The 18,933-nt window shown below is 43.9% G+C and overlaps 1 protein-coding gene across 2 annotated transcripts; it reads left to right on the top strand.

The window, feature by feature from the left end:
• Positions 1 to 4,042: 4,042 nt before the first annotated feature.
• Positions 4,043 to 9,997, top strand: hmgn7 (high mobility group nucleosomal binding domain 7). 2 transcript variants are annotated; one of them, XM_066715317.1, is made up of 6 exons: positions 4,043 to 4,230; positions 6,330 to 6,362; positions 6,748 to 6,777; positions 7,278 to 7,325; positions 7,527 to 7,649; positions 9,093 to 9,997. In XM_066715317.1, the coding sequence occupies exons 1-6, from the start codon at positions 4,216 to 4,218 to the stop codon at positions 9,138 to 9,140; spliced, it is 297 nt and encodes a 98-aa protein (XP_066571414.1). In that variant the 5' UTR covers positions 4,043 to 4,215; the 3' UTR covers positions 9,141 to 9,997. The 2 variants fall into 2 exon arrangements, with proteins under 2 accessions (XP_066571414.1, XP_066571413.1); XM_066715316.1 differs by having other exon boundaries at positions 4,045 to 4,230; positions 6,327 to 6,362.
• The last annotated feature ends 8,936 nt before the right edge of the window (positions 9,998 to 18,933 follow it).

The following is an 18,933-nucleotide window of genomic DNA, read 5'->3' as shown; positions in this document are numbered from 1 at the left end:
ACAATTGTTTAAACTGTTGTACCATTTTCGTCTTCTTTGCTACCTGAGTCCACCAGCTCGCATTAAAACAAGACATAATCAGAGAAGAATCAGATAGAGCAACAGCTTTATTGGCTGTGAAATCAGTGGTACAGTGTCTGGCTGTCTCTCTCTCTCACACTACATTACACTCAGTCTGAGACTAGTCTGAATCTGCCAGGCCATCCTTATTCATTCCCTCGCCCACGTGATCCCCTCTCCCCAGTCATTGCTCTCCACTCTTTCCTATGTGGAGTCAACCTTTGACCCCGGAATCCACAAGTTCCCGCTCGATAATTGAGATCCACAAACGGTCTGCCCCACCTCCCACACACAGAACTCACAGACAGGCACACAAACACATTGCAATCTGTAAATTGTCTCTATCTGAAGGAATAGGGCAAGAAAACGACTCACTACAGTCACTACACGAAAAGGGGGCAACTTTCAGCTTTAATGTCTGTTCAGGTGGCTGTACTCATCCCCAGGCCCCATTAATGTCATTAGAGAACTATCTCCCCAGGATCAGGGCTTCCGTGGGCTGTGCCACCCCTACCTTATTCACAGCCCTCGAAGCTGACAGAGGACTCCTCTAGTTCACCTCCAGCTGGTAGGAGTGATGGAGTCAGCCCCTCTTTCTGACACCACTCATCTCCTGCTGAAGCAACCATTCGGTGTGGATGCTGGCCTCCTCCAGCAGAAGCTGTGATTGCACCAGCTGCATTGTACGCACTCGGCTCTGTGTCTTCCTCTCTCTGCTGCTCTAGGTCACCGTCCTCCTGTTCTCCACTCTGCTACCTCTGTACTGTGCAGGCCTCTTCCAGCGAAGCCTCGCTATCAACGCCTGCTTATTGTGGGCACCACTGGGCTTCGCAAACCAGCTCTATGTAGCCTCCCTCTCACCGGGACTCTTCACTGTGGTCGTGCTGCTGCTCTGTGTCCCTCTCGCTCTCTGTCTCATTAGTTGCCTGCAGCAGGGGTGCACCACTGCCATTGCACTGCTGCTGGGCCTCACTCACCGTCTTGGCTGCTGCCTCTAGTGGGTGTCCGTCATTGGCACCCCATTCGACCTGCCAGAGGATGAGTTTCAGTAACATCTTTTCCTCCTTCTTGACATAGGCCAGAGTCCCAGAGCTCCCAGAAGTACTCCCCATTGGCCTGCTCAGGCTTTTGTTTCAGCCTGAAGAATTCAAACTTCACCCACGCTCGGTCTTTCCCATGCCAGCTCCAGAGGACAGTACCCTGCCTTTCCTCTCTTCCTGTGGAGCACAGTGAATCTTTTTTTGTCCATAGCACAGCTGCGTGGATTCTATCCCACTGCTAACACCAAAAGGTTTCCAGCTTCTTTGCTACCTGGATCCACCTTTTCTCATAAACCAATAAATAATCAGAGGAGAATCAGATAGAGCAAAACCTTTATTGGCAGTGAAATCATTGGTACAGGCACAGCATCAAGTGTCTGTCTGTCTGTCTCTCAGTACACTACCCTCGCTCTGAGACTAGTCTGAATCTGCCCACAGGGACAGGGGCACCTCTATTTATCCCCTCCATGGTCCCCTCTCCCCAATCACTGCTTTCCCCCCCTTTCCTGCATGGGAAATCGCCCTGTAGAACGAGAATACTGAGAAGATAAGCATTGCTCTATATGGAATGAACAGAGCTGCTGTATACACCGATCAGCCATAACATTAGGACCACCTGCCTAATATTGTGTAGGTCCCACTTTTGCCGCCAAAACAGCCCTGACCCGTCAAGGCATGGACTCCACTAGACCTCTGAAGGTGTGCTGTGGTATCTGGCACCAAGACGTTAGCAGCAGATCCTTTAAGTCCTGTAAGTTGCGAGGTGGGGCCTCCATGGATCGGACTTGTTTGTCCAGCACATCCCACAGATGCTCGATTGGATTGAGATCTGGGGAATTTGGAGGCCAAGTCAACCCCTTGAACTCGTGACTCATCAGACCAGGCCACCTTCCTCCATTGCTCCGTGGTCCAGTTCTGATGCTCACGTGCCCATTGTAGGTGCTTTCGGCAGTGGACAGGGCTCAGCATGGGCACCCTGACTGGCCCCATACGCAACAAACCGCGATGCACTGTGTGTTCTGACACCTTTCTATCAGCACCGGCATTCACTTTTTTGAGCTACAGTAGCTCGTCTGTGGGATCGGACCACACGGGCCAGCCTTCGCTCCCCGCGTGCCTCAGTGAGCCTTGGCCGCCCATGACCCTGTCGCCGGTTCACCGCTTTTCCTTCCTTGGAGCACTTTTGATAGGTACTGACCACTGCAGACCGGGGACACCCCACAAGAGCTGCAGTTTTGGAGATGCTCTGACCCAGTCGTCTAGCCATCACAATCTGGCCCTTGTCAAAGTCGCTCAGATCCTTACGTTGCCCATTTTTCCTGCTTCTAACACATCAACTTTGAGGACAAAATGTTCACTTGCTGCCTAATATATTCCACCCACTGACAGGTGCCATGATAACGAGATTATCAGTGTTATTCACTTCACCTGTCAGTGGTCATAATGTTATGGCTGATCGGTGTATAACCATATTTTAAAATATATATTTTTGATCATTCAGACTGTTTAGTTGCATTTATATCTCAGTAGAAACTGTGCATTGCTAAGCAGAGACAGAGAATTCAAACAGCATATTGGATATTGAGTGTTTGCATCACTGCTGGTTGGCAATGGAGTGCACAAGGTAATAATTTGATCTGCTTTTTATTTTATTATACATCAATAATGACTGATTATATCAGGCAATAAAGCACAAACAACCTATCTCTTTTGTATTAGGTAGAAACTGTAGGAAGCTTGGTATGTCTCGTTAGGCGTTAATTCATAATCATATTGAAAAATCCTAGATCAGTCCTCTAACACAGCCTAATTAGAACCCAGTATTCCTCATTCAACAAAAACAAAACATTTAATGTATTTATACTTTCCAGTTTTTTTTTTTACTAGATGTTTATTGATTTGTGGTGACTCACTTTCAACACAATTGTGTTATAACCCACAGAGAACTGTAACAAGTTAGTGGTGTAACAAAAATAAGGACAAATAAAAGCTGAATCGAACTATAGCAGTCTGAAGTATAAGAACCATGGCAAATGTCAAGTGATTAAAACAGTATAGAGACCAAAACTGAGCGGAATGCCGTGTTCTTCATTGGAAAATATATGACACCCAGACTGTGACTTTGGGGATATTGCAAACCATGACGCATCAGCACTGGATGGCCAAAGCTTGATACGGTAGAAATAACTCCAGCACACACCAGTGTCGTGCTTTAAAGTGCTTACTTAGAAATATAATGTTAACAGGTGCATATAAAATAGTGCAAAAGTGCGTGAGCTGAAAGGGATCTGTGCTCTTTAAAAACACAGAATAGAAGACAATATTTGCATTGAACGAGCTTTCACTACACAGAGCGGCCCTGACAGTGTGATGCCACCCCGCAGCCACATGGGGCGCTGTTCCGCAAAGTACCCAATCACGGCAGAGGTTACATACCTAGCGGTAGGTAAGAGCTTGTGAGCGCCAATCATAAGCGCCGTCTCAAGCCGGCTGGTAAGGTTTCCCCTACGGAGGAATTTGGTTAAGCCGCCAAACAGAAGAATGTGTCAAGTAGGCTGGGGCGCCATGTTGGACCGAGGCGAGCCAGCTGCTGCCCCTGCTTATTAGTAATGTTATTTAAACACGTCCAGCTGATGTGAGGGTGGACTTAATGATTACATGTGTATGGCTGAGGTACCCCAGTAAGCAATGCATGCTTCTAAAATAAAAGATAAAACAATACAAATAGTCAAGACAGTTATTCTCTGTCGGCGTAGAAATAAAAACAGACAGATGGTGTCTTTTGCCTGCCTCCCTTAAATATAATAACTCTCTAACCCTTGCGAGCCAGCCTCCTCCTGCCTACAATTCAGCATTTCGCGCGTAAAAAATTCCCGGCGCTGAAATTCCATTTCTGCTGCGGCTTCTTATAGAGCCCTGTGATTGGACGGCCGCCACATCAATCATAGCTTAGCCGCACCCCTCCCCCCCATTCAACCACTGGGTTTAATGTTGCTGTGTGTTTACTACAGTATTTAGAAAAAAGGGGGACATTTGCCATTTACATGCTGTGAACTCTGAATTAAACCAGAGATTTTTAGTTTTAATTTTTTAAGAAGCCATTCAGGATCCTACCATGCCGAAGAGAAAGGTACGTAGTTAGAAATCGCCAATCGACTTTTATCTCTCTTCTGAAATCAGAGAGCCGTGTTTTCGGGCTGCCTCGGATGAAAGCGTCGGTTAATTGCAGCATTTGCGTGTGTGTGAAGAAAAGGCCGCTGGCTGGGGTGGCTGTGCTTTTCCATGTGGCTGCAGCGCTCGCACGCAGCTTTCTTGAGGCGCTGGAGAGCGGGCTGGCGGGATCTCCATACTGAGGATCCAGCAGCCATACTTTGCAGCTCTGGGAAGGCAGCGTTCAAAAAACAAAGCATGCAAAGGGCGAAATGCACTTTTTGTATCCGCCCGAGCCCATGGGAGATGTGCGAGGGCGCGGGAAAAATCCCTCGGCGTTGCTGCTTTCGCCCCGCGTCCACGGAATCCGCTTCCACGGGCGGCTAAAGATATAATTTTATATATTTTTCTTTGTTCGCGGTGGCAGATGGCTGCTATGCCGGCCTCTCGTCACCAGATGGCGCAGCGGTTAATGTATTTACTGCCCCCTCCCCCCCTCGGACGTTGCTGACAGGGGGACCGTCCGTAATGGGGGCAGGGACTGTGCGCGGCTCCCGGGTCCGCTTGGTAAAAGCCGGGATCTCTTTGTTCCGTGTTGGATCCGGCGGAAGACCCTGGTGTAGGCGCCCAAGTCTGTGCCTGTCTTTGCTTCTCAGATTAAACACGTTTTTGTCACTGATTAGAGTTTAAAAACTGGAGGCAGCTTCCCCAACTATTGCACACAGCGGGGCTTTGATTTAGAGGGGAGGATGTATCCATGTCTGCATACGATTCTTAATTAATGAATGATGTAATTAACTTCTCTAATGTAGTAGTAGTAGTAGTAGTAGTGGTGGTGGTGAAACTTGATACACATTTGTAACTGCAAGTCCAAACAGGCGTGTTATTGCACTTGTCGCTTGTAGTGATTATAAAGAGTCGGGTAAAAGATAAAATATTCTAAATTACACCACAAACTATGCTTTGTTTTCTATACAGCAGTTATTGAGGTTTTAATGTATAGACGTGTTTCGCATATCCTTGTCTTTTTTCCATGCTAGATTTGCGTTTTGATATTGGAGCACCTTATTTATCCAATGTATATGTATATTTCCCCAGTTTGTTAAACATGGACTCAGCTCCAGAAGGAAACTTCTGAGTATAATTTCAGCCACATAGGGGTTTTAAACTTGATTGCCTTCCAGTGCAGTGATTTGTGCAGTTAACTGGGAAGGGTATCATGGGGCTGAATCAGTGTTCAACAAACTAATACCTATATATAAGTATATGGCTATAGTTCAATTCACTGTATTTATCAAATGTGGTGAATACTTTCGCACTGCCCATACGTATGACTGAAATGTAACCAATGCTTTTAATTATAAACTTAGAGTATAATTGAATATCGTTTCTATTTAACTATACTGTATATTGTACTCCAGTGGCCCTGCTGTGATCAATGTTCTGTGAGTTGAATAACCATGAGAAGAAATAAGTATATCAAGAGTTACACTTCTCCTGCTACCTTGTACTATGTTAAGTGTTTTACTCCAGCATTACTCCTTACTATACTGGACTCTTCCCCACAACTGATGGATTTGCGCTTGTAATTGCGTTTGATATGGGAGGAATGTCTCGGGTATACCTGGCACCAGTGAAGCCGGTATAAATGTCCAGTTTGTGCAGGCGTGTAGCTGCAGCAGCGCACTGTTGTGCTCTGGGTTAGACGCCAGTCCAGAGCAGCATTGTGGTACGGTTACTAAACAACCCCCGAATGTTTCCGGCAGACCGCGCAGTTTCTCCCCTGCTGGGCCCAAGCATGGACCCTTGTTGTATTTTGAAGATTATGGGGTTTCCCTAATCGCTGCGCCTCCCATATCCCAAAGACGGGACACTTGGTCTTCTCGTGGATGACCAAAACAATAACAAAAGCATGTGATCTGTTTTAATGATCTTAAAACTGTCATTTCAGATTAAAGTCAAAATAAGGTATCAGTGATGAGTTATCCAGCTGACTCACAAATGAAACTCTCTCCATCCTTTGCTCCCTCTTTTGCTAAGTTTCTCTTTCTCATTCATTCTCTTTTTTTATCTCAGCAGCAACAGGGAACTGAAGGAGAGGCGAAGGAGGAGGTGAGCTGTTCCCGTTTTCATGGCTTGTTTATGTGTTCGTATGTTTCGCCCAATGTTTAAATTCTCATGTCCTGTAGCAGTTTCAAAGTCTCAGTTTAAGAGCCTGAGCAGCTCTGATGTCACTGCAGGTTTGTTCATTTCCCCCGTGGAGTCTGGAAACCAGCATAAATAAACACGGCGCAAAACGGCACCGCCATGAGACTTCTACAGCTCGGTGTCTTTGGGGGGTGGGACTGGTTTCAAAGATATGTTGGGAAGAATGACTGTAGAATCCCCCCCTTCGATTTGCCATAAAATAGTGTTTCGTTTTTAAAATATACGAAATATATAATGGTGACTGATTTTATATTTGTTTTTGTTTTTTCTTCTTGATCACACTGTACAGCCTCAGAGGAGATCTGCGAGGCTATCAGCAGTAAGTGTTGCACCTTCTACACTTTAACACCATTTACCCTACCCCCTGCCACCCCCATCTCTCTGATAAGATACTCACTCGTTTAAAAATGAAAAATAGAATGTGTGTTCTATGATGTTCATGGTGCAGCTCGCTCTGAGAGACGAGTTTGGGTGGCATGTCAGTTTCCATTGTAATGAACTCCAACAGGGCATTAATGCGCTCTCCTCTCTCTCTCTCTCGGCACACGGTTAGACTCGGAATGTAAAGTTTATAGAACGCAAGCAAGAAGGGTGTGTGGATGAGTTGGTAGATAAGTCTGCTACACACTCGTAGTGGACGTCTCCTGTTTTTACTCCATAGACTGGAACTGTTTCGACAGTGTAGTGTGGTCTAGGTGATAAGCTGCAGTCAGTGTCAGTACTGCACATAACCGGAAGAGCTTGATATTCATTATAATTATTGCTATTATTATTTTTGTAATGATGTCCTGTGGCCTAATGTCCTATTTCCTCCTGCAGAAACCAGCACCTCCCAAACCTGAACCAAAACCGAAAAAGCCAGCAAAGGTAAGCTGTCCACCTGTCTGTGCGCGTGTTTAGTTCTTTAGTGCTCTGTAATGTGTTCTAATGTCTGCCGAAGTTCACCATTGCAGTGTTCTCCGGTCTTTTGAAACAGTGCTAACCAAAGCAGCTCCTTAATGCATGTCAGTCTGAATGAGTGTGCAGTGCAGCCTGGCCCTCACCAAGTCATCTCTCTCTCTCTTATAGAAAGAGAAAGCAGTGAATGACAAGAAGGAGGACAAGAAGACCAAGGGAAAGAAGGGAGGCAAGGCAGAGGGAGAAGCCAATGAGGAGAACCACTCTGAAAATGGAGACTCTAAGACCAATGAGGTACAGAGGGTGGGGGCTGTATGGGTAAACTTTGTAACCCTGTCTTCACCCTTATTGCAGCTGATTCCATTCACATTACTCCATGACAGCCTTACCTGAACTGACGATTATTCAAAATAAGTCCAATTATGTAGCGTTGGCTCTGCAGGGCTAAGAACCCCTGCTTCAGATTTAACAGCCCATCAAGACCAAAAACAACCACTAAGCTGTGCCCATTATTTATAAGCTCAGCAGGAAAAAAAATAAACCTGAAGATACTGTGGGACTGAGGGACTGGAGTCACCCCTGCCTCCCAGCCCCACCCTGTGGTGTATACTCTGGGGAAGGGGGTGGGGTCGGGGTGACTCACAGGTGTTTGGAAGAAGTACCTCTTCAGTCTTCTAATTGGGCGGTGAATTTTCAAGTAATTAACAAGTCCCCGAGTTCGTGAGCTGGATCAGGAGGTCTGGCGTTGTGACTGCTAGAGTGCTGGGCATGGGTCACGCCTCGATCAACTGCTCAGATTTGCGTTAATTATTTTATATATATATATATGTGTGTGTGTATATATATATATGTGTATATATATATATGTATATAATGTTATTGTCGTGGTTGATCAGATTTTGCTTAAATAAGTGTTGAACATTAAAATAATCTCCTGCCCTTCGCTCAGCCAGTGCGATGTGGTAATAGAAAGCCTGAGTGTAAGGAGCGAGTGGGGGGCACTGTAACTTCAGGGCCAGGGGGAAGGGGGGGAGTTGCCCAGGCTTGGTAATGGGAGTCCTGGGAACAGGTGCGTCTCTAGGGTGTCCAGTCCTGGTGCTCAGAGAGGCTCAGGCCGCATGTTTAATCTCACAGGGCACCAGTGTAAAGCATGGGTTGAGCTGTGGAGGCATTAGTGCAGAGCAGGGAGGGGTAGTTCCACTGCTCGGGGGGTGCCTGCCCATTTTGGAGAGTGCCTTTTTAGAATCACAAAAGATTTTTGAAGAACAGCTGTAATAAAAACTGGATTTTGACTTAATTCCCACTGATGAGGACTCCAAATCCAGTAATTAACACCTGGGGGATGCAGAAAGCACCTGCGGCCCTCCAACAGGGGGAATGGTTCCGCCCCCTTGGTGTGGTGGATTGATTGACAGGTTGTTCACCACAGAAACGTCTGAATGCCCTCCAGGACCAGGTGGTGCTTAATTGGGACGCAGGTGACAGTGGAACTGGACTTGGCTTAATTAATCAAAATGCTGTTTTGTTTGTTATTTTACAATCTATTTCTCATTCATCACAAGCAAACGTGTTCCAGATTGTGCATTTTGCCGAAAGTGATGATTCTGGCTCACAGATATGAACCTGGCTGGGTTGGGGCACCTTGGGGCCAAGGCTGGGCATGCGCCTGCGTGAGTGGTGCAGATTACCTAGGGGATTTCCTGACGTGTTTTCTCCCTCCCCCCCCTCGATCGACAGGTGGAGACTCCCGAGGACTCTGAGGATAAAGAAGCCAAGTCTGAGTAGCGACACTGCCCTACCCCCCCACCGCCTCCCCTCCGCCTATCTCCTCCACACCCCTTCTCCCCTACCCCACTCTCCTCCCCTTCTCTTCTCCCCCCAGATTCCCCAATCTCTGTTGTGTGGTGTCCCCCCTCCTTGACATATTGTTATCAGAGGAATATTTTTATCAATGATTTTATAAATATCGGTACAGGTTTTTAGCACAAAAAAGCTAATTAAGTGGAAGACCTTGCAGTTCTGCAGCGTCCTATCAAGCGTCTGCAAAAAACTTAACAAAAAATGAGACGAACACAACTGAAAAATGAAAAAAAAAATGGGAAGAAAGCAAAAGATTTTTTTTATGACATTTTGTGACTGTCCGTAGCTTGTGCTGGTGTAGGGAGGGAGTTTCAGGTGGTAGAATTGAACTGTGAGAGTTTTACTCCATTTCCCCTGCTCAGACGCCCGGCTAGGCTGGGCCCCCAGATCCTCTGTATGTGCAGTGAGTTGATCTTTGTCTTTGTTTGTTTTATTTTAATTTTATTTTCTTCTTTTTAAATGGATGTTTGTAAGACAGAGGAATAATTACAACTGAAAACATTCCAGACAGATTTATGATGTGGGCTGACTTTTTTTAAAACCATGTTGAAAATTATTTTGATAAAACAAAGTTAATAAATAAATACATAAAATAATAATATTAACTTGTAGAAGGCGACAACATATGCAGATTTTTTTTTTTTTTTTTAATCATGGGATAAGAGTTTTTTTAAATGAAAATTGAACATCTATTGAAATATGCAGGTGTCTGTGCTACCCCACTATTTTAAGCAGTAAGTTCTGGATGTCTCTTAATAAAATAATCCTTGGAATTTTCCTCATTCTGTTTCAGATCTGGTTATTTATTTTTTACAAACTTCTCGTGCTTTCGGTGAACCCACAAAGAAAGTACACTTGAAACATCCTGCTCAAAACAGCTGATGCTCTCCATGTACGTTAATGTACACAACATTAGCATTATATCTCTGAAGGCGCATGTATGTGTTGAATATTATTTAATTTCTGGTTTCAGTAAATCCTATAAAATGGGCTTCAGACAGGCAGATCTGTAGGTGTAGTCTTGAATGCATGACTACCAGCTGGAGCTCGCTCTCTCTCTGTCTCTCATACTAAATCTAATTATTTTATCAAACCAATATTGTTTTAAGGTCCTTTACAACTGATGGCTTCAAATATTGTTTTTTTTAATTGAAGGTGCCCACTGTCTGTAATATTAGCCTGTACAGAAGTTGTTTAATTCATCCAGGTAATCCGCCCATCAACACATATTGAGTTAGTGTTACCTGAAGGAGTTGCATTGAAAGCCAGAGGGAGCAGCGGCCCCTAATAAACATTTTATGACCCCTGTAAAGATAATTTAAATCCTTTGAACTGTTCAATTCTCTTAGGTTGTGATATTGGGATATGAATAAAAAATGGAACATCATTATATATTATATTCTTGTTTGCTTTAATTATTAAATGCCTTATCTATAGACATCTGTATGAAGAAAAATAATCCGCCAGGTACATCTTGTGCCAGCAGCATGTATGAGATGTTATAAAGGACATTGGCAGGTCTTGATTTTTATTTGGAGGTTGGGTGATAAGTTTCTAGAGATGACAGGGATCCCATCCAACTGTCTCTTCCTGGTCCACCTGTTTAAGGGTTGGAATGAAAACCAGGGGTGGGGATCTGGCTGGTCCCAGATTTCCACACCCCTTGAGGAACAGAGGACCCAAATGCACCTGTCACCAATTTTTATATATATAATATACATTTTGCTTATGTCCTTGCCTACTTTTTAGCTTTATTTATTTGTGTGTGTATGTTTGATTGCAAGCTCATTTATCAGCTCATTTCAGCAGACAAAAGCACAGTGGCAGACTCTTCGCTGTCACCGAGGGGATGAACCAGGGGGAAATCTTGGGTCTGACTAACTGGCTTATTTCTCATATACTGTTCATCTCATCCCCTCTCCACCAATCCCACAGTATGCACCCTGGGCAATTTCATACGCTCAGCGTTTCTGCTGAAAGAATGGGTCTGTCTCAGTTGCTGCTCCGGTACTCGGGGCTCCCTCTGTCTGAGTGTAGGATGCTGTATGTGTTTCGTCACAGCCGTTCCATCTGTCAAAACACATTACATCAGTGCTCTGTCTGTTTCCCTCTGCACAGCTGTGAAGGAAACACCCTTTACTGTGTCCCAGAAGAAGAAGAAAAGAAAAAAAAAAGTATATAACAATAATACAAGTAAATTTAATTTGCACTGGTTTCCTACTCAATGTAGCAAATTGGGAATCTGTAAACAAATTAAATCAGTCTGGGAGAGAAAATCCAAAAACCAAATAGTGGAATTGTGGAAACGGATGAGAGGATACTCCCAATATTTTTTTTATTTTAATTTTGTTTTTGTATAACCTGCTACTGTTTCTGGCCTGGCAGGGCAGACCGAGAGACACTAGACACACAGTCAGAGAGGATGCAGTTACTGGGAGTGACCTTGTGAGCAGTGGACTGTGAGGAGCTCAACAAACAGAGGTGTTTGTTGGGAGCAGATGGCCACCTCAGAAAGACTGACAGAGAGAGAATCAGACTGAACACGACTTGCCATCTTGGTGAATGAATTCCCCCAAAGTCTAGCGCTGTGCACTGAAACCCTGGCTATACTCAGGACTGTCTGACTGATGCACAGTTGTGTGACAGCCAGTGTACCATGGCATTGAAGCTTCAATACGCCTGCCAGTTGCAAAATTTGCCAATTGTTCCTTCTTGGTGGATTTCCAGTAGGGCTGCCACTGCATTCTTTGGAACAAACCCTCCAACAGACACCTTAGGCTAGTTGAAAATGCGGATTTAATTTTCTCCTGTTTTAGGCCTGAGATGAAAGGCACTATATTAATGCAAGATAATATTATTACAGTACTGAGTCAACTCTTAATCAGATTGTCTCTCATGTCTTTGTGTTAACTCGGGGATGTTCAGAATGATTCCCATCAAAAACAATTGTAGGACAGCTGTTCTTGCTCTACTCAACATTTTATTATTATAATTATTACTATTATTACTATTATTATTATTATTATTATTATTATTATAACTGATTTTAAAACAACAAAAAAACAACAAACCACCAATTGTTGAAGACCATGAAAACAACCATGAAAGGTATCATTCAATTTGAAATTTTGGGAATAGACATCAGCTGGAATGAAAAAACAGCACACACAGGGTTAATCTAAGCCAGTTCAGTGATTAAACCATCCTTATTGGGCATCAGGACTGCTTATTGTATTATAGTGGAATTTCTGTAATATTCAGGGGAGCAGATCACTTGTTTTTCTTTAGTTTTTCCCCCCCTTTTAATATAAACAGCCGTCAGGCAGTGCAGATGAAGTGACTTTGGTGTTGAAAAGCCTGTAACTGTGTCCGGGACGCGCTGTCCTTCCTGCACTCTGCCCTCTGTCCTAGTAGGACAGCCCCCCACCCAACATGGGCAGTTTGCGCTGGGCAGCAGGGCTGAGCAGCTCCAGTCCTCCAGGGCCAAAGTTGTTCTTCTGGTTTTCATTCCATTTCAGCTTTTAATTACATGATTGCAGTCACTACTGGATTTAGAAGTCAGCTCACCTGTTCTTTGTAGTGTCTTAATTAAATGTCAATTGAAAGGTGCCCAGAGAATCTGCAGTAATCCCCAACCCTCAAGGACAGGAGCTGCTCCGCACATGCTAGGACAGATAAAGCATGTGTCCCTCTTTATTAATATTATTACAATTTGGACCAGTTTAGAATTATGTTGTCTATTGCTGTTCTCCCTCCTCCTCCCGTCACACAGGTAATACAAAAGGCCAAGAGCATGAAATAAGTATTGTAGCCAGTAACTGTAAATGAGCAATTTAGTGTTTACACCTCGTTCTCCTGAACTGACCCTAGGACTCCCATCTACAGTGTCTCACAAAAGTATTCACCCCCCTTGGACAATAAGTAATCACCCCTTGAGTAAATATTTGGTAGAGGCACCTTTGGCAGCAATTATAGCCGTGAGTCTATGTGGATAAGTCTCTACCAGCTTTGCATATCTGGACGCAGCAACTTTAGCCTTTTCCTGTTTGCAAAATTACTCAAGCTCCATGAAGTTGGATAGGGACCTTTGGTGTACAGCAATTTTCAACTCTTTCCACATATTCTCAATTGGATTGAGGACCATATTGGCTGTATATTTGGGGTCATTGTCCTGCTGGAAGATTAATCTTCTCCTAGGTCCCAAGTCTCTTGCAGACTTCAGCAGGTTTTCTTCCAGGATTTCGCTGTACTTTGCTGCATCCATTGTGCCGTCTATCTTTACAAGGTTTCCAGGCTCTGATGCAGAGAAGCATCCCCATAGCATGATGCTGCCACCACCATGCTTCATGGTAGGGATGGTGTGCTCAGGATGATGTGTGGTGTTAGGCTAGCACCAAACGTAGCGCTTAATGTTGAGGCCAAAAAGCTCTATTTTGGTTTCATGAGACCATAGAATCTTCCTCCACTTGGCCTCAGAGTCTCCCACGTGTCTTCTGTCAAACTCTAGCTGAGATTTGATATGAGTTTTTTTCAATAGTGGCTTTCGTTTTGCCACTCTCCCATAAAGGCCACTTTTGTGAAGAAACCGGGCTATTGTTGCAGTATGCACAGTGTCTCCCAGCTCAACTTTAGAGTTGCCATGGGCCTCTTGGTGGCCTCTCTGACTAGTACCCGTCTTGCCCAGATACACAGTTTTTGAGGATAGCCTGATCTAGGCAGATTCACAGTTATTCTCTCAATTTCTTAATAATGGACTTTACTGTGCTCTGGGGGATAGTCATTGCCTTGGAAATGTTCTTATAGCCTACCCCTGATTGGTACTTTTGAAGAACCTTATTCCGGATTTGCATTGAATGTTCCTTCGTCTTCATGATGTAGTTTTTATTAGGAATTGTCCTAACCAACTATGGGACCCTCCAGAGACAGGTGTATTTAACCTGAAATCATGTGACACACCTTAATTGCACAGAGGTGGACTACATTCAACTAATTATGTGACAATTGGTTTCACCACAACTCTATCAGGTGTGTCATAGCAAAGGGGGTGATTACTTATGCATTCAGGTATTTTTTGTTTTGTATTTGTAATTAATTTAGAACAATATGCAAGTTATATTTTTCACTTTGACATTATGGACATTTTCTGTGTTGATCAATGCCAAAAACTCCTGATTAAATCCATTCTGATTTCATGTGGTAACACAATTAAATGTGGAAAAGTCCAAGGTGGGTGAATACTTTTGAGAGCCACTGTACACCGCACAGCCTCTGAATCAAGAACAAGCCTCAGAACAAGCTTTGTGACAGGATTGTAACTAAAGCCGGACGTGCGAAGATCTCAATGGTGCTTAGAGAAAGTTGTGTGACAGCTCTGGTGATTATTTATTTATTATTATTATTATTATTATTTACTTTCTTAGAAAAAAAAGTTACAAAGCATCAACACATTGTGCTATAAAGATCACTACAGCTTGGTTCCTCACTCATACTCAATCAGCCTGTGATTTCTTAGCCAGACAATTACTGTACCAAAAGAAAAGGCCCATAAAAGAAGAAAAGAAAAAGAGAACAGAAGAGGAGAGAGCTTTGTTGGAGTGTCCTGTACCATGTGGGAGTGGAGAGCAGTCTCCAACAAAGACAGGAGCCCAATGAGTGAGAGGGGGGAGTGACAGCGGCACTGCAGATACAGAGGACACCCCTTCACCCCTGTCAGGAGTCCCTGGGGCAACACTACACCACCCAGGAACTGGAGCAGAAGCAATGCGACCCAGTTATGGAGCCTGCCTGGATCTGTCTCCTCATGCAATGCAGACCTGTATGTGCGGCACAGTGCATCATGTGCAACGTGGGCTACCCTGGTCCCTGATCCATGACCAGCAACAGTCCAGCCGCAGGTTTCATGGATGACCTGAAAAGGGTAGTTTGTTTGCCGCAGAAACTATGACTGTTTGAAGGATAGTCAGTGTAGCCAAGGCTTCCAGACCTCACTCAAACAAAGTCCTCTGCAGGGGTGAGCAGGGGTGAGACTCTGGGGCAATTTAACCTTGGAAAAAACATCCAGGGGAACGTGGTCTTAGAGACCAGGAAATGATTGGAAATTGGGTGTTAAAAATAGGATATATATTGACGGGTGACAAATTAAAGGAAAAAACAACATAAAGTGTCTCGGTAAGGTGTTGAGCTGCCAGAACAGCTCCAATGCCTTGGCACAGATTCTCTGGATTCTACTGGAGGGATGGAACAGCATTCTTCCAAAAGATATTCCCTCATTTGGTGTTTTGATGATGGTGGTGGAGAGTGCTGTCTAACCTGTCCATCCAAAATCTCCCATAGGTGTTCAATTGGGTTGAGATCTGGTGACTGCAAAGGCCATAGCATATGATCATTTTCATACTTATCAAACCATTCAGTGACCCCTTGTGCCCTGTGTATGGGGGTATTGTCATCCTGCAAGAGAACACACCCATCAGGATATAAATGATTCACCATAGGATTGTGGACAAGTGGACCCAAACCATGCCAGTAAAATGCCCACCACAGCATAACAGAGCCTCCAGACCCCCTCACTGTAGGGGTCAATCAGTCAGTCCTGTACCATACTCTTGGTGTCGCCACACATGCACTCGCCCACTTGTTGAGAATATGGTGAAGAATGACTCATCTGACCATATCACTTTTTTCCACATCTCTGTAGACCACTGAACTCTCAGACTCTTTGTAATGAGGGGTTTATGCACTGTAACCCTACTATAATACCCCTCTCTGTGTAGTTCTCGACAGACTGTTCTTGCTGACACAGTCTGATCACGTCCTGCATTGACATTCTCAGTCACCTTTGAAGAGTTGCTTTTCTGTTTTTCTTTACATATCGCAGGAATGCACGAGCATCACGCTCATCGAATGTGAGCTTTTGACCACACTTTCTAACCCTATTTACTGATGTCTTTCCCATAGATCTAAATGCAGATGTAACTTTAGTCTGTTGTGTAACAGTTGTGTCACTGTTCCTATTGAAACACTAGCCAGTTGAGCAGTCTTTGTGACTGAAGCTCCTGCCATAAATGCCCCAATAATGACCTCTTTTTCAAAGTCACATAGATCCTTTCCTCTTGCCATCTTGATCCAAAATCGAGGTCAACTGGGCCTGCTCAGCATTTTTATTCATGCCACAGAGCATGATAGGATGTTAATTGCTTAATTGTATCATGCAGTACACCTGCTTGTAGGCATCTGCATTTGTTATGTTATGTCATTTATTCTGTTTTTTCCTTTAATTTGTTTCCCGTCTGTATTCCGGCCACAGCAAGATTCCACAATGCAGCGACCTTATCGCCTCACTAAAAGTTCCAGGCCCCCAGCGAGGCTTCAGGATTGCTACAATATATATAAAAAAACTGTCCTGATATGTAAGACAAGGGTTATTAGATAAAGAGACTTTGCATCAGTATTGTGGGAGGGGACAGAAACACAGCAAATACAATGCTTGAGGAGGTGAGAGTGAGAGTGAGGAGACGGAGGAATGAAGAAGCTGTTACACAACTTTATATGGCAGTGCAAATAGGAGCTTACAGCAAGCCCAAATTCCTTCCTTCCTCCCTCCAATTTCCTGTGAGATGCCTGGGCAGTGAGGCCAGTAAGAGGACATCTTCCATGCCTTGCCATACATCACTGTTATTCTGGCACTCGTTGTGGTTTATACGGTGAACGAATGTTATTTTTCCATTTTCCTATGAATCCTCTTAGTAGTTTGGATGCAAATGACTTCAGCACACAAAGGGCTGGTAGAGACATCTGCAAACTCAACCTGTGTCCCATGCAAAATCTGACTTGGTTTTATTTAAATGTTCCAAGGACACAGTCTTTGAAGCTTTGCCTAGGTACAGGACAACATACTCAATTATTTAAATAAATAAACTATTTTACCCATAGGCTTCTTCCTTAACATAATGTAAAACATGAACTTTTCTACAGGTGAAAATCGCCACACAGCAGAGATATGTGTAATTTGTTCACAGGCAAGTCTTCACTCATGGCTGGTCTTTTTTCATATTTTCATATTTTTAAATATGTTTTTTTAACTGGATCTGAGGCTCAGAGTGACTTAATCTTCAGACTACAAACTCTAGTACAGGGTTTCCCAAACCGGTCCTGGAGTAGCTCCTGTCCTTCTGGATTTTGCTCCAAATGAGATCTTAATTGCTTTATTAATTGAATCCTTAGTTGAACTAACAATGCAATAAAGGCTCAATTATGTAACTAAGATCTGAGCTGAGTTGAAACAAAAACCAGCAGGGCAGGGGGTACTCCAGGACAGGGGATAATCCCTGCTCTAGTACATACTACATACTGGACTACATACTACATACTTAATACTATTTTTGTCCCTGTTCTAAGGGTAAAGAACAAGGTTTCTAATGAAAGTGTGAGTATTTTCAAGTAGAGAGACAACACCTTGCCAAGCATAAAACACAGGGCCCAGACTGCCCCTCAGATCCCCCTGCCCGGGAGCTCAGACCTCATCAAAGGACCAGGAGCACCACTCCCTGTTGGTTTTACCATGTGATTTTTATTTACCATGTTTTTACAGGCTTCAGAGACAGGCCAGGTGACTGAAGTGAAGTGGGCACAGGGAGAGACACAGGACTTGGAAGCGGCCTCTCAAGTCTTCCAGGCCCAGAGCAGCCTGGTGTGCTTGCCAGTGCTATAGTCAAGGTCATATTCAGGTATACGCTATATGCCCATCTAAGTTGAAAGGGAATCTGGGAAGATATAACTGAAGAGACTCAGGACTTGGGTTAATTCTCAGCTATGGATGTTTTATTCAATGCATGCAAGGGAAAAGCCACCTATCCTTCATGATGCGATGAAGCAACTCTTAAAGCAATGGCAGAAGTACAGACAAATATATACTTGCAGCACACATTGTACTTGGTGGGACCTGGGATGGTCTAATCGATCAGAACCAATAATATGATATTGGTGTACGGTGAGAGAGAGAAATGGCTAGGAGAAGTTTTGCTTGGTTGACCAAAGGCAGACATCACATTCCTATCACAGCAGGAGATTACATACCTTTTGTTTTAGGGGTCTTTTGTTATTTATGCAAGCAATGAAACAACAGTTTCACTCAACTCCTAAGTGTCTGCAAGCTTGATTGGCAAGAAAACTATCTGAGAATGAGAGCTGTAGCCAGCTGTTGTCTGTATGCAAACCTGCTCTTCAACCTGCCTGCAAGTGAGGGCCAGGTTTGATTAATGCAGAGTCCAGTCTGTCTCTTAGGAAAGTACATTTTTCCTTTTTCATACCCTTCTATAATTTATTGATGTATACGTAACCTAAATCAAAATATTGAATTTTGCAAATATACCGCACTTGCACTGCATGAGAGAGGTCTGCAGGCCTTGGCCTTTGCAAGAGCTGCAATAATGTCTTTCTTATACATGTATGTGCCCTTTACACTACTCTTGCTCCAACAAATGGCTGTCATTCCATGCCTGAAATTCAACTGTGCTCAAAAGACTGTCATGCTTTCCAAAAAGTTAAGAAATTCATGAAAAAAGGCATTTACAGTAGGACTATATTTTTTTGTTCAAAATTACAGTCAAGTGATACTATCGATTCCCAAACAGGCTTTTATTAAATCCTAAAGTTACCCACGACAGTTGTAGTTGGTTTTTCAACTCATTAATCTCACTGCTTATTATCGGTAACTCCGGCT

This window comes from Amia ocellicauda, chromosome 10, assembly GCF_036373705.1.
Source record: "Amia ocellicauda isolate fAmiCal2 chromosome 10, fAmiCal2.hap1, whole genome shotgun sequence".
Taxonomy (NCBI): domain Eukaryota; kingdom Metazoa; phylum Chordata; class Actinopteri; order Amiiformes; family Amiidae; genus Amia; species Amia ocellicauda.
This window is presented reverse-complemented; position numbering and strand designations above follow the sequence as displayed.